This window comes from Pogona vitticeps, chromosome 1, assembly GCF_051106095.1.
Source record: "Pogona vitticeps strain Pit_001003342236 chromosome 1, PviZW2.1, whole genome shotgun sequence".
NCBI lineage: Eukaryota > Metazoa > Chordata > Lepidosauria > Squamata > Agamidae > Pogona > Pogona vitticeps.
Genome location: NC_135783.1, coordinates 324,921,628 through 324,945,736, shown reverse-complemented (window position 1 = coordinate 324,945,736; position 24,109 = coordinate 324,921,628). Strand labels below are relative to the sequence as shown.

Genomic DNA, 24,109 nt, shown 5'->3' with positions numbered 1-24,109 from the left:
GTCACACAAATTAGAGACAGCATGCAAGGTTGCAAATAAAACTTCCAACGGTACACCACTTAATGTACTGTAATAGCTCAAACAGTGCAAGAAGCTGGCGCTCACAAATTCTCCAACACTGGGTTTCAACACTACATTGACTCCCACCAAATACTCTTAATGATGAATATACCAATCAAAACATTACACAGTTGCAATATATTAACAGTTAAAAGTTCATTAACATAATATGATTGCTAATGACAGTATGGCAATACAATATATTTTGTTAGCATAATAGGAATAAAAACTAGCTGATGCACCACCTTGTCAAAACAGATGCCTGTCATTCATACACACACATTTTTGAGAAAGAGATAGACCGTAGCATGTGTGTATATGTACAGACACAAGTACTATTATTTAAACATTTAAGTATGTATACATAGAAAGTTGCTGTGGTGTTGTGGTTAGAATGATGAACTAAGAAGCCTTGGGTTTAGCTCCTCATTTGGCCATGGTGATAAAACCACTCCCCAATATTTCACATGCTTGAAAATCATATTAGAGTCACTAGGACTCAGATGCAACTTGAGAGCATGCAACCCCTATACTACTAACACACACATATATACCTAACACAGGACATATGTTGTTGTGGTGTGCTGTCAGGTTGCCCCAACTCATAGGGACCCCATGAATGAGCGATCTCCAAAATGTCCTCAACAGCCCGGTTCAGCTCTTGCAGACTCAAGCCTGTAATTACTTTAGAGTCAATCCATCTCACATTTGTTCTTCCTCTTTCCCTGCTGCCTTCCAACTTTCTCAAGAATTATTGTCTTTTCCAGAGAATCTTGTCTTCTCATGATATAGGACAACCTCAGTTTCAACATTTTTGCCTCCAGAGATAGCAAAGGCTTAATTTGAACTAGGATCCACTTGTTCATCTTTCTCGCATTCCAGGGTATTCACCGAGCTCTCCTCCAGCACCACATTTTAAACAAACCATTTTTCCCCTGACAGTTTTCTTAACTGTCCAGCTTTCACATCCATAAAAGGGTGATAGGAAATACATGAATGTGAATGATCTTGGTCTTGATCCCCACATCCTTACGCTTGATGATTTTTTTTCCTAATGCCATCATTGCTGCTCTTCTTCCAAGTTTCAGTTGTCTTCTGATTTCTCCCCTGCAGTCTCCATTTGGGTGGATGATTGACCCAAAGTACACAAAATCTCTATTGACAGGCTTATTGTGCTTTGAAGTGTTGTGTACCTTGAGGATCTGGTACATGGAGGGCGATGGGTTGTGCCTGCCTATTTTAAAGAACTCTGAGGGGGGGGGGCGACCCTTAGAAGTCAAGCCCACAATCCCAGCCCCAATGATATCAATTATTAGGTCAGCCCTTCCAGCATCCCACAGAATATATAGGAGCGGCAGGGTGGGCGGGAACAAGGGAGGAGCCACCCTCCTCTTCTCTGCCACACCCTCTTTCCTTTCCAGCCAATCCCGATTTCCTTCAGCTCTCCTCCGGCACAGGCCACCGCCCAACAGAGATGCGCGTGAAGAGGCTGGAGGGCGAGTGGCTCCTTCGGATGCTTCTGCCTCGGCTGCTCAAATTTCCTGCCGTTCCTAACGGAGTTTCAGGGCTTGCTTCCTTCCTTGCCACTACTGGCCGCGCCCGCTTGCTTTGAGGTCGCGCGCGCGAGAGGCTCAGGTGGTCCTTCCCAGGTAAACGGATCTCTGCTCACCCACGTTTCTAGTCCACACGCCGAACGAAGCAGGTGCAAAGCGAGGGAGGCAGCCGTGGAACGGTGGTTGGGGGTGGTGGGGTAACGCCGTTTTCGTTCCTTCCTGCAAATCCGTTCAGGAGGTGTGCTGTTGTAGGTGTATATATGTATATATACACACAACAACAGCATCTCTATATATGTGTGTGTGTGTGTTCTCTTACGGGGTTAAGCTGGCTGGAAGTGCTACACAAGTGATCGGAGAAATGGACCGTGGTTTGCCCCGTCTGGGGCAAAAAGCATGGAGGAAAGCCGCCTTTCCGCGGAACAAAGACCAGATCCTACCAGCCCTTCCACCAACTTGGCTTGCCGCCGGCTAGGCAAAGGGTAGGGGTGAAGAAAGGGGCATCGGGGTACAGAGATCGTGCTCTTTGGCCCAGTTCGCACGTTACACAGGCACAGAGAGCGAGAGAGAAATACACACAAGCTTGCTTTGTTTTTAAAGCATGTTTTCCTAGTAATCTGAATATTGGTCGAAGGGGGTAAACTAGGGCGAGTGGAAGGAGATCAGCGGTCGCCTTCCCCTCCCCCCAGCCAGCACAAGAAGAGTGCTTTTGTGTAGAGTATGCGAGTGTTGACTGGGCTGAGTGTGTGTACTGTGTGTGGTTTTCAAGTGCTATCCCTGAAAACCGGGCTCACCCGTCTGGTGATCGCATGTTTTTATCCCCCACCCAGATTTTTCTTACTTCCCTGTACCATCCTCCCCATCTCTGTCCAGCAATAAATGCCTCGATTGATTTGCGCAAAGCTAAGTGCTTGTAAGGTGCAAGCTTTACATTACATTCCAAAATAAGCTACTGTCAAGCACTCTTTCCCCGGAACTGTACTGAGCATGTTCAAACACCTTCTTAAAGGGGAAATTGTAATTTCTACCAAACGTTCTGGCAGGCACTCCCCCATGCCTTCAGTCCTTGGGCGTCTTCCTTTTTCTTCAATTTGCTATCTTCTTAGAAAACAATTAAATGCAAAAGAAGGGGTTCAGCTCAAATCAATAATGTGTTGAAATTGCTACCCTCTGCTTCTCAGTACACCTGCTGCTTTTTACTTCTGTATTTAACCCGACAGGGCAAGGCCACATGCATATTCATATTTTAAGTTGTGCTCTTGAGGTTAGAAAACAACAAAGCAATTTCTAATTTGTCTCAGTTGTGTTTGGCTGTGAGCTTCAGAAACAAAGCTGGTAGGCAGACTGTGGAGCTGTGGTGCAAACAAACTGTGTGCATGAGATGCAGTGTGTATAAGGAAAAAGAATGAAAATAGTTGATGCCTGGACTGATGTAGAGGTGCCTTTAAGAAAAGCTAGAGACAGATTTGCTTAATAACATTTGTCTGTTCCCATCAGGAAAAGTCAAGGTGCACCATTTTCAAAACCCATCTTCAGATACATATTTTTTGTACAAGCACCTTTTTCCCCCTCTTCCTTGCAGCAAAAATTCAGTACAATTAATTTAAATAACCAATCCTCTCACTGTCTAATGGTAGGGCAATCCAGTGCCATTCAGTCTGTTGCATATCTCTTAATCATAAGGTTTCACAAAGAGTCCTTTGATGAGATGGACAGGTACTGTGCCCTATATTAATGAGAAGAAGTGTGATATATGGGTTGTTTGTTTCTGGAAACAACATATCATGGACCATTTCTCATGTTACCTCTTACAACCGAAAGGAACACACGTCTGCTTGTGAAGATGAATGCAAACCTGGTATTGAAAAAGTAACAAGCATGCCTGTGTGAAAAGTAGTTCAATGTGCCTTCAGTTTCTGTTAATTTAAGAGTAGTTCTCATGCTTGAGAGCTGAGATGTTCTTGGACTACAACTCCCAGAAGGCCTAGTCAGTACAGCCAGTGGTCAGGGCTTTTGGAAATTGTAGTCTGAAAACATCTGGGGCCCCAAGTTTGGGGAACCATTTATTTAGATCTTCCACTTAGTTGACTTGTAACTATATTGCTGGCCCTTTAAGGAAAGCTGGGTGGAAGGAATTCAGGGGAAACAGGGAAAGACAAATTCCGTGGCATTTGAGGGCCTATCCACAGCTGTGTGTGTGCGTCCGTCCGTCCGTCCGTCCAACCCACCCACAGAGCTAGCGTTTGGCCAAAGACAATCCTCTGTGGTCATGTGGCCAGCGCGACTAGACACGGAACGCCGTTTACCTTCCCACCGAGGTGGTACCTATTTATCTACTCGCATTTTTGCATTTTGCATGCTTTCGAAATGCTAGGTTGGCAGGAACTGGGACAAGCGATGGGGGCTCACTCCATCGCGTGGAGTCAATCTTACAACTGCTGGTCTTCTGACCTTGCAGCACAGGCTTCTGCGGTTTAGCCCGCAGCGCCACCATGTCCCTGCTAGGGTGCAGTTCTCCTTTTACAGGTGTCCTCAGTTAGACAGGCTGTCCAGTTCATGTCTGACTTAAAGAGAAAGGAGAACCATTGAAAGGGTTTCTTGTCCATACTTAGCAGTATCTAGACAGCAAACTCAGCAGGTACCAAGGTTGTGTGGTTATCATCTTCCAAACTTGAGTGGGAGGCAATTCAGTTCTGTTCAGGTTACAAAATTCATTTCTGATGTTGCATCTGTGCACCTAAATTATTCACACGCCCTATTTACTCTTTCTTGGGAATGCCCGTTCTCCTCCTCCTTGATGTGCAGGTTGGCTCCTTGCTCTCCTAGCTCCCCCTCCCCACCCAAAGACAGCCTGCCTGCCGGCCCTCCCTTTCTTGTTGCTAGGCGACACCTTCCCCTAGACTCTCAATGCAGCTCTCCTTAGCCCACCCCAGATGGCAGCCTTCTTGGGCCGATCAGTTCCTGGAAGCTTATGCACAAGACAGGCAGATGCACAAAAATCACTTTCAAACATGAAAGTCCTCGAGGAAAAAAAGGCACATGGAAAGAGTAGCGACTGCACCATCATCAAGCGTGTGGAGCCCAAACAAGATAGAGACATCACTGTATTTAATGTGGTGGTTCTGTATGTACGTAATGCATTCAATTTTGGTTGTAGTCCTCAATCAAAATGGCAATATTGAAAAAAATGCAGTTCTTCCCCCACCTCCAGAAGCTGCCTTGTTGGCTGCAAGTGTTAGTAGTTTTCCAAGTAATTTTCCTGCTGTGTTAGCTTGGTCATTTGTGTCAGCACGCCAAGGAACAGAGAGGCTATTTTGCTGCATATCAGGTGAAGGTATGTGGTAATCTGTTACCACCTGAGAGTTTTGGATTGCCATAAACAGGAGCCACTGCCTTTGCTTGTTTTTCCATTCCTACCTAGTTGAGAGAGAACTCTAGACTAACATCGGGTAGAAACCTATTGATTATATCACTGTGAGCTAGTTTTTCCTCTTAACAGACTCAAAGACTCTCTCTCCTCCTCCTCCTCCGCCTGTGGACAGGTCGTGCCATGTGAGGTGCTCCTTTCAGCGAAAATGCAGCCTTTGTGGAATAGAGTTTTGCTTGTATCTATGTATAAAGTAGCACCAGTCACCCAAGCTGCCATCAGTGGGTGTGCTGTGTTACATTGCAGACAGTCATTGAGTGTGGGACGACTTAATTTCTCTTTCCTGTTTACTACTCCATCTCCGTTTTCTGGCTTGTGAAATAAAAGATGCTGGGGCCATATGTTAAGAAAGTAGTTCTGCCTGAGTTGAAGTTAAATGAAAGAGCGACTCATTAGGAGAACACCAAGAACATTGCTATTTGAAAGGAGAAAGCCAAATCATTAGTGTAGGTGGCTTCTAGTGCAACCACACATTTTGAATTTATGACATCTATCCCCCCCCCCCGCTGGCTTCCTAATATCGCTGGTTTAGAATTTAATGGCAGCTTGCGGCTTTTAACCTTTCTATCTGAATATGTGTAGTCCTTGATGTCACCAGCTAAGCATATGGAGTTCCTTGTATGGTAAATAGAGCTTATATCACAACCTAGCATATTCTCTTGCTGAGCAAGGTAACAAGCAACAGTTTTCTCCAAGGGGGTGGTTATGTGTTGATCTGCCAAGATCATGAATGAATTAGGGGTAGAAAACGTCTCATTCCTGGGCCTGTGACCCACTTCTGTTTTGTAGCATGCATCTAATGTCTGTGCTGTGTTGTTCAGCACTAGGTTTAAAGCACACTAGCAAGCACATATCTCCACTAGTGGAGGCATTATGCCTTGCGCAGTTGCTGAGCAACATGGGTGGGGAGTGCTGTTGCATTCAAGGCCAGCTGGTGGGGTTCATGTAAGCGTTCAGCTGGCCAATGCAGGAGGAGACTGCTGGGTTAGTTTGATCTGATCCAGCATGCTTTTTTTTATGTTTTGAAGACTTTGCATAATTATGCCTATTCTAATAAAATATACTTGTGTGTACGTTTGTGTACACACATGCATTCAGCATGGAAAGGTAACTTTTAAAAAACCTCAGCAAACCAGCTATAAATTTGCAAAATGTAGACAGCTACAAAAAACACGTACACCTTTTTTGCATTTGCCATGATTATGTAAGAGGAAAACACTTAGCACACTTCAGTAATGAAACATTAGTGTTAACCATAGAGACTCAAGTGGTAGTAATGTCCAAGTTCAGTCCCTGGGTAACTGAGTATTATTTGAAATGGTCCAGTCAGTAGAATTTACTGCTGCATCTCAGATGGGACTGTTTTGCAGGGGAATGTAGTTTGCCATTATGTAATCCATTTTCAGTCCTCTCATTTGCTTTGTGCTTTTCAAACCCTTTGGAGTGGTTCCAACTACAGTTCCCAGATGCCTTCACCACCAGCTGTTCTGGGAACTGCAGTTCAAGAGTACATGGGTTACCCAAGGTTGGGAACCACTGCTCTACAATAGTTCTAAACACAGTGAACTGTCAGTAAACATGCACAGAATAGTGCTACAGAAGTCAAGAAACTGTTAGTCAATGCTGGTAGCCAGGGACTCCCATGGCAACACAACAAGGAGCCATATTGCCAATGCATACAATGTACCCAAGCTTTTTCAGACCAGAGTGTGCGTATCATTAGGGACATCTGCCTTTCAGTCTCCTCTTTCTCATTCTAGTGCTGCTGTTATGACAGCGAGCCCTGAGCTGTCAGCAGCTTCTTGTACTGCCTACAAAAATATGATCTAGTTAATGTTTCATTATTTTAAACCTGAATAAAGGTGGGAAAACGCTTTAAGTAGCAAGCATGTGGCTGTTCTTCAGTTATCAGTGCGATGTTGCAGTTACATTATTGGCCTTTGTAAACTACATGGGTGCTGTGAGATTTGGTTTCTCAGCCAACAAAGGAAAATTAGATTGTAAGAAATCTAAACAGATTCCATGGCATTGTGAGAAATAGCAGCAAACAAATACTGTATGAAGTTGCACAAAGTCAGCAGACGTGCCCTTAAATCATTGCTCCAAGTGGCCACCTGGGAGTATTTCTTGGGGGTACCACTACTCCTTTATTGTAGGCTCCATATTGGCAAAGCAGGCAATGAATTCTTCTTAATTCTTAATTCTGCTTTGATTTGGATTTCTGCATTGAGCAGGAGGTTGGACTCAGTGGCCTTATAAGCCCTTTCCAACTCAATTATCCTATTGTTAATATATTTCTCCCCTCTGTCTTTTTGTCTGTGCTTGTGTTTGTTTTTTTGCTGGGTGTGTGTGGAAATTCAATTTCCTTTTTTTTTCCCCTTTCCACTTGTGGGCCAAATTAAATAAGCATATGCAGATGAAAATAATCAGGATCATTATCCAACTGTGTGACAAAATATTATCATTAAAAATGGGCAAACAGAACAGATTACTGGTTAAGATTCTCCCTCCCTCCCTCTCTCAAGATCTACAGTGGGGTCTCTACTTAAGAACTTAATCCGTATTGGAAGGTGGTTCTCAAGTTGAAAAGTTCTTATGTTGAATCTGCATTTCCCATAGGAATGCATTGAAAACCATTTAATCCGTATCTGCTCTTTTCCGTCCATAGAAACTACAGTGGAACCTCTACTTAAGAACTTAATCCGTTTTGGAATGGTGTTCTTAAGTTGAAACATTCTTAAGTTGAAGCAAAATTTCCCATAGGAATGGACTGAAAACCAATTAATTCGTTCTGGCTGTTTTTTTGTTATGTAGAGTTGCGTTCGTACATTGAAGCATTAGTTCCCATAGGATTAATACGTACTCTACCACTAGGGGGAGAAATTTTTTTTAACCTAAGATGACCTAAGGTTAAAAAAAGAGCAGGAAAGGTTTTTTTTTTCTGTTCTTATCTTGGATTTCTGTTCTCAAGTAGAAGCAAAATTTAGCAAATGGAGCTGTTCTTAAGTTGAATTGTTCTTAAGTAGGGACGTTCTTAAGTGGAGACCCCACTGTATATGATCTATATCTTCAATTGGTACCAATAGGGATGGCATTCTAGAACTTTAGCAGTGGCACCGGAGACAAAAATGCAGGTCTGTTTTGAAGAACTGAAACAGAACTTCCGGTATTAAATAAATTCTACAGGAAGATCCATACAAGAGATGTCCAAGGGCAGGATGTGAGCAACATTGCATTATGAGCTTTGTGGAAAATAATCTTGGAACTGCACATGTGGAAAAAAATGGTTTTGAAACAGATTTAGCAGGTCTGAAATCAGCTTTAAAAATTCTGGCTACATGATGCACAGGGAAAGTGTGGATTTCAGTTGGAAAGTGAGACATTTTATTTGGCTGCCGGAGGGTAATTTATTTTAAATCATTAATTTGGAATCATTTGGGCATATGTGAATGCCTCTGTTGGCATAAATTCTGTCTGTGGGGTTTGTTAAGTAATGGATGCCAGGTTCACAGGTTTCAGGCTGCAGGAAAACCTTGCAGTCCAGTTTGAAAAGAGAGCCAGCAGAGAGGTGAGGGAAAGCACAGGCTCCTTCACAAGTCTAGAAGCTACCCAATTTTGTCAGTTTCTAGGGTTCATTTATCTTTACCACTCGCTGGTGTGCCTTTCCTCAGGCCAGCCCTGACTGCCAGTTCTGTGGCTCCCTTTTCTTCTCTAACACCCCCCCCCCGTGCGCACACGTCTGTCTGTCTGTCTTTCCATGCATGAGTGTTGGGCTTCAAGGAAAGCTTGCAGTCTGATCTGTTTTAATTTTTTTTTCTATCAGTAATACTGAACAAGTGGCTGCACTCGCACTGGCAACCTTACAGGCATCAGCCGCTGCTGCTGTGGTGTTATTTTAAAATATTTTTTTAACATAAAGATTTATTGTAATCTGCTATTTAAAAAGCATGCTGTGGCCACCACCTGTGCTACCTGTGGAATTTTCAGAGCTGTAATTCAAAACATAGTTTCCCAAGGTCTAGGGAGAACACAATTTGAACTTTCTACATCATGCATCAAAACGTCTTTCTATCTTTGTAAAAGCTTAAAGGTAGTATTCTTCCTCTTGTAAAGAGCCCTGGACTAGGTTGAATCCCAGCATTTGCAAAAGAAGAACTATCCTTTAAGAAGAAGTTAATCTGTCACCCTCTGCTGTGTGCGCTACTCTCTTGGTCGGGTGATTCACAGGGTCATTATGGGTTTGGCTCATATGAGTCAGTTTTGTGGTTAGGTGCTGCTCCATTAAACTATTTCAGGAACAAAGAGCTTTTTTTATTGTGTAGAATGAAGTAGCTAGTTCTTATTGAGGCATTAAGTCATACATATCTACCAGTCAAAATTATAGCTAGCTTCAAGATGAAAGTAGTGTGGAATAAGGTGCCAGTTCCAAAAATATTTGCTCTTATACCTATAATATCGAAAGTAACTTTTTCTATTCTTGTTATTCAAAAGTAACAAAAAGTGGCTTTCGTTACTTTTCTTTAAAATGTCGGAATGTTACAAGCTGCAGACATATAATATAAAACACATCTCAAGTTGTGTGGCCAGATATTTCTTAAAAATAAAACTAACTATAGCAGTTACGAGAGCCAGTATAGTAGAGTAGATAGAGTATGGGACTATAACTCAGGAAACTAGGGTTCAAATCTCAGTTCAGCCAGATAAACTAATGCAATGGTAGAACCACTCCCTAGATCCCTAATATGCCTTGGAAAGCCCTATTAGAGTTGTCATAAGTTGGAATTGACTTGACAGCACTTAATACATACCCAGAAGTTATTGTTACACTGCAAAGGGCTAAAAGTGGTTGGTTGTTATGTTACAATCATAATGTATATTAATTATTGAAAAAAGGAATTGATTACAAGAAACATAATTAAAATGAATTACTTAGATACTCTGAGAAGAATTCAGCAGTAAAAAAAATAAACTTGCTTAATTGTGCATCAGTTTTTCACAAAACTTTACAGCACTGATTAAATGTGTTGGTTGGGAGAGGTTTCTGTATACAGTGAATGTTTTATGGTTGTGAAAGGGGAGGGGGCAAGGTTGCCCGTCTCCAGTAGCCCATCTTCCTGTCTTCCTTTGGGGGTTTTCCAAGACATGAAAAGAAAAGGAGGTGGTGAGGAGCTTTCTTCTGGGCCAAGTGTGTCAAACCCTAGATAATGTGTTTTGCTTCTTCAAGTCCTTTCTCTCTTTAGAGTTCCTCCTGGACTGTCTCACTTGGGTTTGGTGGAGATCAAGCAGTGTTCTGTTCGAAAATTACTCATGTTACAGCTATTTAAGTAAAGCAGAATAACAGTCCAAATTGGTCAGGTGGGAAAGAAACAGCAAAACATTAAGGTCAAGCTATTCCTCCCTGTCTCAAGGGCAGAAGGAAAAAAAAATACACACCATTCATGACCTCAGATGTCTTGTATGGCGGTCACTATAACTAGCCTGTTTATTTAAAGCATTGTATTTTGACAGAGTTGTGGACCTTTTTTTTATACGTACTTACATTTTACAGCAGTGTGAAGCTTTAATGGCAGGATAGAGTAACGCTGGCTTACTCAGGCTTGACAGTGGTGAATAAAACTTGCCAAATTCTTTGCTGCTGAAAACAAGGAATTTGTATAAAGATAAAGAACATCGTGGGGTAGAACTGACACAGTGGAACATTGCCAGGATGACTTCCTTTTAGCCCAAGGTTCATTGTATCTCAGTCCCATAAGCTGTTTTCAATGCCATGGCTCATGTTCAAGAAATCTCCTTGCTCATAATGGTTGCTGACTTTCTATGTCAAAAGCAGGATAAGGGTCCCTGTACAGATACAGTGGTGCCTCGACTTACGAACTTAATCCTTATTGGAATGGTGTTCGTAAATTGAATCAGCATTTCCCATAGGGATGCATTGAAAACCGATTAATCCATTCTGGCTCTTTTTTGTTCTTATGTTGAGGCACCATTCTTAAATCGAAGCATTTGTTCCCAATGGAACGAATGCAAAGCCAGTTAATCTGTCCCCTACTACTAGGGGGAGAATTTTTTTAAAACTAAACTCAGGTTTTAAAAAAGGGAGGAAAGGAGGGAGGGAGGGAGGGAACAATGGGGAAAAGAGGAAAGAAAGAAGGTCATCACTGGGGCACACACACCCCTCAGGCAAAGTTTTGTGCTTTTAAGACAGACAGAGAGAAGACAATTGGGGGGTGGAGACTTGAGTTTAAACTCCATTTTAGAGCCCAGCAGCTAGCACAGACCTTTGCAAAATGTTTTCTGATTTTAAATCCAAAAGACTAAAATGCCACAGTACACAAACCCTAGGAGCCACAGAATCCAGCAACTATTGTTCCAGCAAACAGACTCAGCACATAAAGAAAAAGGGTCTGCAAGACCCATTAGAGCACAGAAACATAACCGCCCCATCTATCCCAAACCCAACCTGTAAAACCCCTGTACAGTAAATACAGTGTACTCACCCAGAACAGGCAGTCTCTCTGTTTTAAAAAAGAAACTCAAAAAAAAGCAAAAAACAAAAAAATACAGTCTGTACCAGGCAGTAGGCAGTCTGAAATCTCTCTCAGTATCCTCTCTAACCGCTGGAGCGAGTGAGGTAGGAGACAAGCAGTCTCTTCACTGGCCAACGGTTAACTGATAGTTTAAATTTTGCGCTTTCCTTGCTTTCCCTGCATTTTTTTCATTCGTAAGTCAAAGCTCCATTCGCAAGTCAAAGCAAAATTTTGCAAACGGAGCTGTTCGTAAGTCAAAATGTTTGTAAGTAGGGGTGTTTGTAAGTCGAGGCACCACTGTATCAAGGATACGTGTGGATTTCTTACACCAATAGAGAGGTTTGAACAAGCTGGAATATTTCTCCACGGGTATGTTTTAGGCTTGGGGCAATGGCACCTGTTGAATTTTTGCCTCTATACATCTATTAAATGGCAGCCTTATTTCTGTCATTTACCATACTGTATCTGGAGAGCTTTCTCTTTTCTAAAGAAAGAAATATACTGTATTTACAATGTGTCCTAATGTACTATGCAAGAGATGCTGGCTGAAATCCAGTAGTAACTTGCCATTATAGTAGACCCATTGAATTAATTGAACTTATACAGGAGCTGATTCACCAAATCTCCAGTGATTCAGTGGGCCTATTCTAGATGTGACTTAATACTGAATTTGAACCTTTGACAGAGCAGAAGATGAGGTGACCACTGATTTGATGGTGGTATCTGGACATCAGTTTGAATTCTAGGTACATGCTTGCTAGATGAATATTTTGAAACTGATTGTGAGACGGCCAAACAAGAACTTCTTTCGGTATGTGCCGAGTTTCTCCAGCAACCTGCACAACAGTGGAATTAGAATTGGAATTTAACAGCAGGAGGTTTGAACAAGCAGGATGAGCTCTTTCCTTTTTGCAAGTGAAGTGGTGGTTGTTAGGCAATATTTAAGAAGTGAGACAACAGAGCTGTGCCATTTATTTCCTGATAACAATTACCTTCTTCTCAAGCATCCCTTAGTATGAAAAATATTCAGCAACTTATTTCTTTAATATTAGCTCTATTCCCTTATCGCCTGTACAGTGGGCCCTTGACTTACAAACTGAATCCATTCTGGAAGGACGTTCGTACCTCAAAAAGTTCGTATGTCGAAGTGCCATTTCCCATTGAAATGCTTGGGAATGGAATTAATCCGTTCCAGCATTTCAAAAATATACCAAAATAAAAATAAACAGAGCAAGTCCTGCGTTGGGACAAAAAAAAAACCCACAGAAACATAACCCACCCAGTCCAAACCCACCCTCCAAAACCCACCCAGAACAAGTTTTTTAAAAAGGACTTACCAGTCCGAAGCCTGCCAGTGTTCTGCTGCCTCCACGCGGCCGGGGGCGAGCGGCCAAGCACCCGGCCAGCTCTAGCCTCCCAGCGCTGGGTGAGCTTCGGTGGCTCCGAAGCCAAAAAGGCAGGGAGAAAGGGCGGGAAGTTCAAATTTCTTGCCCTTCCTCCCTGCCTATGGAGCTTTCAAAAGGCTTCCTCTGATGTTGGGGGAAAGCCCTTTGAAACCTCTGAAGGCATGGATCGCAGTGGCCGGGACCCCCAGGGAGGTCTCCCAGGGCTTGCATGCAAGCCCTGGGAGACCTCCCTGGGGGTCCCTGCCGCCGCAATCGGTGCCTTTAGAGGTTTCAAAGGACTTTCCCCCAACATCAGAGGAAGCCTTTTGAAAGCTCCATAGGCAGGGAGGAAGGGCAAGAAATTCGAACTTCCCGCCCTTTCTCCCTGCCTTTTTGGCTTCAGAGGTTTCAAAGGGCTTCCTCCGATGTCGGAAAGCTCCAAAGGCAGGGAGGAAAGGCAGGAAATTTGAATTTCCCGCCCTTTCTCCCTGACTTTTTGGTTCGTAACCGATCTGCGTTCACAAGTAGGGTCTGCTACTTGCGATGAGATCGGGTTCGTAACCCGAAACGTTCACAACTTGGGCCGTTCGTAAGTTGAGGGCTGCTTCTGCTCAGCATTCGAAACCTTTTTATATTTCTGTCTGGACAGAATATAATATCTGAGTCGTAGTTCTGAATTTTGTAAATGGAATCTGCCAACCACAAAAGAGCCTTTTTGTTTAACCTCTGCTATGGGGAATCACACGTTCTCTGCCATTTTCAGAATATCAAATGGTGGTGAAGAATCTGGCATTGAACATGCAGCAGATGCCCTAAATCCCATAATCTCTAGTCTGACCACCATAGGATCATGAGCTGTGTTAAGACACAGAAGGTGGCCTCTGGCTCTCTAGCTGTTGTTGGACTATAGTTTCCCCTGATCAGTGGCCATGGAGGCTGAACTCCTAGTAATATCTGGAGACTTCTTCCTAGCGTCAGCAGTTTGTTTTTCCACTATGACCTTTTTGGGCTAAATTAGCTTTGTGGAATTCTATACAATGAGTGGAATTAGCTGTTTGCAGGTTCTAGCTTTTCCAGTGGAAACTCTTAAAATACAAATAGAGGTAAACATTCTTTTAGCTTCAGAAGACTTTAAAACCCTGAAGAAACAGAGAATAACATTCCATATCTTTGTATCTTTTCTACTTAGATATGTCCAGTCTATGAAGATACAGTGCAGAAAATACCATTACTTGGAAAGTTGCTTTTAAAAGTAAACAGTTACCGCTACGCTACATGAAATTGCTGGGAGAGATTGTCTGGATTTTTGAGGTTCGGTGTCACCAGTACATGGATGACACGGAACGGTCTCTCTCTCCTTTCCATGTAAATCCGAGGAAGCTATTTCATCTCTATATCCGTGTCTGATGTCAGTAATGGACTGGAATACTGTAAATGAGAGTACTGTAAATAAACTGAAACTTAATCTAGACAAGTGTTCCTGGTCAATCGAAAGGCAGATCAAGGAATAGGAATGCAGTCTGTGTTGGACAGAGTTACACTCCCTCTGAAAATGCAGATGTGCAGCTTGGGGATGCTCCTGGATTCGTCTGTGATCCTGGATGCCCAGGTTTTGGCAATAGACAGGAGTGCCTTTGCACAGTTAAAATTAGTGTGCCAGCCACACCTGTTCCTAGAGAGATCCGATCTGGTCATACCTTAGTTGCACCCTGATTGTATTACTGTAACACACTGTATGTTGGGCTGCCTTTGGAAATGTTTGGAAACTTCAGCGGGTCTAAAACATGTCAGCCAGATTGCTGGTTACAGGGATCACATAACCCCCATGTTACAGCAGCTCCACTGGCTGCTCCATATCCAGGCACAGTTCAAAGTGCTGGTTTTAACCTATAAAACTCTAAATGACTTGAGCCCGAGGCTATCTCAGGGACTGTGCCTCCCTTTCTGAGCCTGTCTCCTTGTTTCTTCTGTGAAACCGTTCATGTACACCATATCTATCAGGTTTTATGTGCTCATAATTGCCTTTGCATAGGCTGTGAAGTCATCTTAGTAATAGCCATATTTTCTACACAGTGTTGCTGAAAGAATATGATTTTTAAAATTTTAGATACCAGGCTTATTTCGCAAACACACCCAGTATGGCTCGTCAAAGGCCTGAGTTCTAAACGTTGTATTGTTAAATGTATTCTCGAAGGCTTTCACGGCTGGGATCCAATGGTTGCTGTGAGTTTTCCGGGCTGTTTGGCCGTGTTCTTAAGGTTTTTCTTCCTAACGTTTCGCCAGTCTCTGTGGCCGGCATCTTCAGAGGACGGGAGTCAGAACAGGCCGAGACTGGTGAAACGCTAGGAAGAAAAACCTTAAGAACACGGCCAAACAGCCTGGAAAACCCACAACGACCATCGCTGTATCGTTACTCTGCTGTATAGTCCTTTCAATAAGTTTCCCACATAAATGTCATCTTAAACATACTTGGGATCATAGTGTAAGCCTGCAATCCATATTTGTGGGTTACAGTGCTAATAGCAGCCTCCCTCTTAAAGCAAGCAATAGAAGTCGAGGAAAGTTCTCATTAAAACCACAGACTGAGGAGAGAGTTTATCTTCATTCTGTAGTCACACCATGGCCCTGATTTGGATCAAGGGATCTTACTGTTGCTGTTTAAAACACATGGGAAAAAGGAGGGTAGAATATATCTTTATTAGGCCACTGAAATGTTTACAGACAGGTGCTAGTTTGAAGTTCTGCAGGACTTTTCATCAGGCTGGACATTACAAAGTTAGGGAGTGTCCATGGGAAACAGATCATTTTTATGCATAAACAGCTCACCGGTTTCCAGTTGTGTCATTTCATGTTTACTGTTTAAATAGTCCAAGCTGTCGATGGCAATATCCTACACCATCTTTGTCAGGGAAGGTAAAATATCAACTAAAACAAAGCTAGTTGATATCTTGCCTTCCCTGATGAAGATGGCACAAGATATTGCCATCGAAAGCTTGGACTATTTAAAAAATAAATATGTATTGACACGACTGGAACCCCCTGAGCTGTTTATGCAAAGCTTTCATTGTGAAAGACTAAGATTTCTAATTACATCATTTTTAGTTTTTTAGTTGATAGTTTCTAATGGTTGTTGTAGGTTGTTCGGACTGTTTGGCTGTGTTCTGAAGGTTTTTCTTCTTAACATTTCACCAGTCTCTGTGGCCGGCATCTTCAGAGAATAGGAATTAGAATTCTGTCTGTGTTCTGGTGTAGTGTGTGGGATAGTTGAGTGTAGCTGTGGGATCAAGTTTTTGTCCTTTTCAGGATATTGGGTGATTATGGTGATCAGGGTGTTTTTTGTTATGGGTGTATTGTTGTGATAAGGGGGGGGAGATGATCTTTCACTGTGATGGATGGGTATCATTAGCTAGTCGTTTGTGTGCAGTGATCACTGGTCCTTGTAGCTGGGTAGAGTTTGTTGACCTATCTCACAAAGTTAATTTGAGGAGGAGAGGTGCGTACACTGCCTTAAGCTCATAGAGCAGGAGTGAGCAATGCATGGCTGTAGCTTCCATCAATCCAAGGCAGCATAGGAAGTGGTAAAGAATCCTAGGAGTTGCAGCCAAGCACTGGGAACAAGCCACAGTTTGTCTATCCCATCATAGGGGGGAAAAGCTGATATCTAAATCATCATCCACCCACCTTGCAATGTATTAAATGAAATCACTTTAGCCTTCATTGGAAGAATGGGAGAAGGGAAGAGGGAATGACAAGATACTTTTATATACTGTACATCATTAATAGCAAGCAACATCTGTATAAGGTCTAAAGAGGAGGCCGTTGGTAGAATAATGTAAGTGGCAAAGAATTAATTAATAGACAACACAAAATATAATCTGGGCATAGATTTAGGTGATTGTGTCATTCAAAGCAGTGGGTGAAAACATAGGTCAATGGGCTCTAACCAAATTCGGGATCCTAATTTGTTTTGCTTATTGTTGTCATAACCTCCAGCTGGCATGATCAGTGTTGGGTTACAATTGTCATTACCCCCCCCCCCAAAGGCCAAGGCCAATGCTGCATATGGAAGGTAAGCACTGTGACTCAACTGATCTGAAGGATGCCACGTTGCGGAGGACTGGATTAATGTATTATGATTGCTTTATAGAATAGTTTTGTGTGATCAAATTATATGTCTCTGAACTTCTGTTGTTGTTTTTTCTGATAGATTCAGATGACCGCAAGAATTTTGCAGCCCATTGAGCTGCCTGCCCATTGCTGATCTCACTGTCTGTTGGGGGTTTGAAGATGAATGATTGTCAACAGCAAGCATGACCTCGCTGGCCAATTTCATTACTTCCCAGCAGTCCGAGTGGGTGTCGTTTGATGATGGGCTGCATTTATCTACCATCTCCCAAGGTCAATAAATTCCTTTGCTCTATTGAAAAAGTCTGATATTTGTGTATTAGTAAGCACCCCTTTGCCCTATCCAGAGCCTGCAAAAGGCTGCAAGATTTCACATTTTAAATCCTACTCTATTCATTCTCATAGAAAAGCTTTCTGGTTTCTTAATGAGCTCAGCTGCAGTTCTCACAGTGGAAAGGGCCAAGGGGGGCATGACTTTTCTTAAGCAACAATGCAGTATTAGGTGTGGCATGACCTGGAATGAGCGGTTAAGACCCATTAGATTTACAAAACGACCAGTCCTGATGGAGATAAACATAGTGGAAACTGGTTTCCTCATATGGATCGGAATATTTGGTGTCTTTGTAAAGGAGCAAATTTTGGTGTCTTTTTAAAGGAGCAATGTTATGGGAACTATTGTGATGAGCACCTGCTCTTCGCAGTGTGGCACTACACAACATTACGTACTCTATGTCAGTGATTGATGTGTATGAGGAAAATGCTCAGTGTACAGTAGTGAAAGCTCTGTAAACTGCACAGAGTAAGTTGTTATCTGCGTTACAAAACATCTGAGAGTGAGGGAGATGAACACCTTTTCATGAAATAATCTCATTTTTTACAAAACAAATTGTTCCAATCAAGTAAGGTCACACAGTGGCTTAGCAGATTTAACGGTTAACAAAGGACGAAAAAGCGGTTTTGGGGTTGCTTTTTTGTTATTTTTTTTTAAATCAAATTATGAGAGTGATGGTACTCGACTCCTTCTTATATTGTCCTCACTTCAGACCATCCTGGGGAACCACTTGAGAGATTTCTTTCCTCTTCTGAAACCTCCTCTGAAGGCCTGCAGAACCTGGATGCAGAATTTCAGACGTCTGAGCAAGCCGGTGTGGGAGATGCTATGGACAAAGCAGCTACAGAACCTGCACCTGTGACTTTGCTTGAAAACCATCTGTCTCCAAAGTCTGATTTATCTTCACCCTTCAGCACATGGGTCCAGTTTGAAGATACCCCGTGGACCAGCACTTCACCTGAGCACACACTGGCAGGTTGGAATATTATCCTTTGCTAAGTTTTATTGCAGTGAGTTGGGAGGATGCAGCACACTGAAAGAAAGTCTGTAATGAAACACATGCCCAGTTTCATTGTCTTCAAGGGAAAATGGAAGGGAAATTATTGCCTTATCTCTCCTTCAGTGGCAGAGTTTAGGGACTTTTGTGGTCATTGATCTAGTATTGGGCATACTAGGCTTTCTGTAGTTTTCTGCAGTAGGATAGCGAACCTTTGTTGACGATTTAGAAGACGTGGCCATGTTAATCTATGCTAGCATATCAGACAAAATATAGAAGACAAAAATGTTGTGGCACCTTAAGGGCTAGCTCACATTTTAATGTGAGCTTTTGTGGATAAGTCCACTTCCTCAGACCTAAGAGTGGTATTAGATGGCAAATATTTATACATTATACATGGCCCCAAACCAGAGGTTGTAATTGGGTACAAGTTGTTGACCTGGCAATGGCCTTTAAAACCCTTGTTGATATTCCCAGGAAACATCATTCTGTAAGCAAGGAGAATGGTTGGTATTTAAATTAATCTTGCTTGTTATAGATAACAAGCAACAACAAGATGGTAATGAGTATCTCTAATCAACAATAGGGCTTGTGAGGTGGCTTTAGTAGATAGTAAGATAGTAAGGAAATGTAGTTTACAGCAGCAAATACAATACAATATTTTGTATTTTATAATGACCTAAGAAACCTTGGCTTATACTAAGTCCATTGAGAAGGGTTTTAAACATGTGTATATATTTTATCTCAGCAGTGTCTCTTTGGATTCTTGTCCTGTAATTTTTCTTCTCTAGAATGGCAGCTTTCAGGTCATGTGCAGAGTGTCCAGGTAAATTAAAATGATTTGAAACAAGTTTGAGTGTATTGCCACCAGTCTACTTTTTGTTTTTGTTTTCTCAGCTGATGGACCAGATGCCTGGTCACTACTTCCCCATCCAAAATTCTCTACTATTTTCTGTCTCTCTTCACCCTGCCAGTCCTTAATTAATGACACTGCTGCTAAAATTAAATTTATTTTCTCCATTTCTTCACCACTCTGCCTTTCCCACAAGCCATGCTGGTGGGGTATTCTGGAAATTGAAGGGCAAGTTTTGACCTGAATCACATATCTAACTTTTTTTAAAAAAACTGTTTATGGTTTTGTGACTATAAAATAGGTAAAACAAATCTTCAGATCCTCAATTCAGATTGAGGATTTAATGTTAGTAGTTTGCTTTTTTAAACTTTCTGAAGTTTCCTGTGTTTGCCTAAAATCAAGGGACATCCCCTTTTAAATAAGGTCATAGAAAAAATTAAAACCAAGCCAAACTGTATCTCATTAATCAGGTATTGACAACTCAAAGTTTTAAATAACGACAACCACCTCTCCTGGGAGAGGCATGGGAAATAGCTATGTTAGTCAAACAGAGCATGTGTTACTCTAATTACATGTTACCAGCATGGCATGGATAAGGATCACATGAAAACATGTTATACTAAAGTTTTCACTTAAGAACTGGGCCTTAAACCGCCCGTTTAGGTTGATGCTTCTGCTAAGGTCATAAGTCAGTAGGTTGCCAATTAGATATACAGTTGGCTTTGACTGCATCTGGAACACAGCGAGGCATAAAAATGAGAGTTCAGAAAGGACTATTGTGATTTGTGACATCTAGCCCACAGTTATCTCAAGGGCTTTGTCTGATTCTAAATTGTTCAAATAGCTTCTACTTTTATCTTGCACCCTTGGGGATGCATGTTCACAATAGAGCAAGTCTTGTGTGGTGCTCATTTTGCTTTCAAAATGTAAAAAAGTATTATTGAGCAAGAGAATAATACAGTTGAGGAAGAAGGAAAGCAGAAAATGATAATGAAAAGAGCTTGAAGTGATCCTACACTCAGAAGAAATTGGAACTACTGTCATGAGCTAGAGATAAGCTGCACACCAACACCCACTCATCTGGGAGCTCCAGTGAGCACACTGGAGCTATTTCTATGGTTGCTCAGTAAGGCTGTGGTATGATCAAAACAGATTTGGAAAGAAATGTCTTGAGCAAGTTAAGAGGTGGCTAGATGGGATTTAGCACACTGTTTGATGCACTGCAGGGATGGGCTGATTTGCTTCTAAAGACAGTGATCAAATGATGACTGTGCTGAAGTGAAGCCAACCGCCCCTAGAGTGGTCTTACCTGCACCTTTCTAGCCCCTCTCAGGGACTTATACTTCTTTGGTACAGGTAGGATAACTCTGCTTTGGTTTGTTTCCAGGATGTGTGATTGCTGGAAACAAACCAAAGGTGAGCCTTAAAGCCGTCAAGACTTCTTCTAGTGGGAATTTCCAGTATCATGAAGTTGCTTCATAAGAGAGCCACTGCAGGATATTGACAAATTAAATACTTCCTCTGCTTCTTGGTGGAAGGGCAGAAGAAGTGGGGGGGGGTTACACTTTATTAGGACAGTGAAAATGTAATGCTAATATTTTGTGCCATCTGATTCCTCTCCTTTGTACAAACTGTTTCCACATCTTCCTCCCTCCGTCCTTCCTTTCCTTCATGAAGCCTCTTCTCCAAGAAAATTTTGTTGGACCTGTCCCTCCTTTGGATCTTCTGAGAAACGGCCACTCACCTCAGACAGCAGTTGGACAACGACTTCAGAGAACACCAGCAGCCCAAGTATCACCCCTTCCTATACTGACCTTCGGTCCATAAATACTGAAGACCTGACCAGTGGAAGAGCATCTGTAGCAGACTCAACTGGTGAGCAATTTCTATGATTTTCTATTTTCACTGGTCATGTTTCGTTGTTAATCCCAGAATCTCAGTGTGTGATGAATCTGAGATTAACCTGTTAAAATTGCAGTATCCTGAGGTAGATCTTAGAAGGAGAGGAAGGAAGAGAACTTGGAAGTTCTCTTACTTCTTGCTCCAGTTATTAAAGAATGAAATAATTCCATGCATGAGTAGGGTTGCCAGATGTCAGGCAAAAGGAGGACATGTCCTCCTTTTTAACCTAATGTCCTCCGTCAGGCAGGCAAAGATAAAAACCCTTAAAATGTCAGGCTTTTGTATATTTTATATTATAATTTTGGATGGGAGGGGGAGAGGTGGAAGGACCCCCTTCCCCCTGGCTTTCCCTGCCCCCACCTGCCCGCCCATCCCTGGTATTTTGAAAAAAAGCCTCCATTGAATTTTTTTCTAATTTTTAACATGACTGTTTCTTGGTCGGTTCACTAAGAGACATTTATTGGCAGCTATTGTAATAAAATTGTATTGATTGTGGGTTTAATCTGGAATGATTCAAATGAAACATTCAATATGTCCTCCTTTGTCCTCCTTTTTGTCTTTCTATGTCCTCCTTTTAGTACCCGTGTATCTGGCAACCCTATGCATGAGGCTATATGTATTTTGATGAGAGATGGTGAAAATAGTTTTTTGACTAGTAGTCATGCTTGGTAAGGGAGTTCTAGTCTCCAAAAGTAACTTTTTCCCTTCGTCTATTTTTGACATATGCTCTACAAAGCACTTACAAATGCACCTGCAACATCCCTGCTGCTCCAGCATGTTTGCATTGCTTTCATTCCCAAATGAAAATCTCCCTTACTTTAAGCTGTGCAGATGTTCCAGTTGATACTCAGCCCAGGAATGTATTTTTTTAAAGATTGGACTAAGCTTTATTGCAGCATTAAAAATAAATATTTCAGCATATGAGTGGGCAAATGTTGTGATGTAGAACTAAAGTGGAGTCCTTGGTTTGAATGGGGGGATACAGAGCATGAAAGTTCATGCTAAAACGTAAGAAAGCAGCTCTCTTTTACTGTTTTGACTAAATTATAAGCTATAGGACTAGGTACTCATCAATGGATTTCAGGGACAGTCCCATTGCTGTGTGGCAAATGTGTATGCAGTAGCTGGGCACTGAGATGATATTTAAGAAGTTTCAAAGACATTTTCCCTTCTGCTTTGCTGGATGAACCACATAAAGCAGGTTGTTTGAATGGCTACTGAGGTGTTCTGTAAATAAATGGATGTTTTTACACAGGATTTCAGAGGGATAGTTATTATAGCCTGTTTCAGCAGCAGCAGGAGCAAACAAAACCTAATGTATTGTGGCAGGTTTAAAATTGATTGATTGTATCTGAATGTGAACTTTTGTGAAATTATAGTCCACTTCATCAGATACACATGTTGACGAAATAGATTGTAAACCATGAGAGTTTATACAGAAACAGATTTGTTCATCTTAAAGCTGCCACAGTACTTTTGGTTTGGGGTTTGTGTTTTTTGTTTTTGATTGTTTACAGGCTTTGGCATGTTATCCTTGACTCTTGACTCTCTGTCAGGCAGGGTGAAAAATCAAAAATCTTTGTGAAGGGCAGCAGCTCAGTCATTGAGTCTGCACCAGGACTCAGTTAGGTCAGGCTTCTTTGTAAAAATGTTGAAGGGCATTCATAGTCTTCTACTTCAAATGGAGGGATCTAAATGTTGGCTTGAGAACAAGAACATTTGACCAAACGACTGCAAGCTATACAATATTCATTTAAGCCCTTAGACAATGTAAAAATAACCTATTTGTATGTTGAAGTGTTTGTCTTCTCAGTAATGGCCCCACATATTTGGAACAGCTTCCCTGTGGAGATCTGTGAGGCCCCTTCCTTCCCAGCCTCGGTGAAGTTAAGGGTCTGGGATATAGAATTACAGGACCATATTGGTCAGCTGAGGAAATCTAACTTTCTTAAGAAATCTGCTTTTATCACCTCCTCGTATTTAGCCAGTACTATCTCATCTAAAGCCACAAGGGCTTTTACGCTAGCTAGGCTCAATGTTATTACGTTCTGGAGGAAGATTTCGAGGTTTACCTCCATCAGATTGTCTCTGCGCTTGTAATAGCGACAAAGTCGATTCAGTTGGTCATGTTCTCCTGTATTGTACTTGCTATTGGGATGTACGTATGGAGCTTTTACTTCCTATTATCTGTAAATCTCCCGGGAGATCAGAGGAGATGTACAGTTGCTACTCTCTGACAATACCTCTTATATTACAAGACAAGTGGCCAAATCCTGTGCTGCAGCCATAGTTGTTCGTGACCAGATGTTTGGATTGCGATTTTAGATGGATAATATAATGTTTAATATAACACCAGCTGAGGTTTTATTTATTTTAATGATATATAATGTTATTACCTGGAAAGAAGGGGTTGTTTTATCACATTTTTAATGGAAAATTTATAATTCTGCTTACTTTTACGAAACTACAATTGTATGTATTTATTTTATATTGTTCTGGACTTACAGTCTTTGACTGTAATAAAGTTGCCTGCCTTTTTTCCCATCCTTCCGTAAGCTGTTAAAGACCTGTCTCTTCAAAGAAGCATTTAGAGAAGTTCTTTCCACACCCCTGGAGTACTTGCGAGCCTGGTTTACCAGTCAGCCATCAATGTGTCTGCCTGTTTGACTGGATTAGGTTCCTTGGGGATTTGATTGATGGAGGAGATGTATTGGGTTTAGTATATTGTTGTCAACTGCACTGAGTAGTGCTTTGCACTAATTTGAGTGGTATTCAAATAACTTGCATACATACATACATACATACATACATACATACATACATACATACATACATACATACATACATACATACATACATACATACATACATACATACATACATACATACATACATACATACATACATACAGTGGTGCCTCACTTAACGGCGATAATCCGTTCCAGGAAA

General features: G+C 41.8%; 1 protein-coding gene across 1 annotated transcript in view; it reads left to right on the top strand.

Annotated features, from left to right (window-relative positions):
• The first annotated feature begins 1,511 nt into the window (after nt 1-1,511).
• STON2 (stonin 2) overlaps nt 1,512-24,109 on the top strand; it is an 88,880-nt gene continuing 66,282 nt past the window's right edge. Inside the window, exons 1-4 of the mRNA XM_020777778.3 lie at nt 1,512-1,709; nt 17,160-17,350; nt 18,121-18,384; nt 20,936-21,133. Of these exons, the coding sequence (XP_020633437.3) occupies nt 17,263-17,350; nt 18,121-18,384; nt 20,936-21,133 (550 nt within the window). The 5' untranslated portion in view covers nt 1,512-1,709; nt 17,160-17,262. The remainder of the gene's footprint in view (nt 1,710-17,159; nt 17,351-18,120; nt 18,385-20,935; nt 21,134-24,109) is intronic.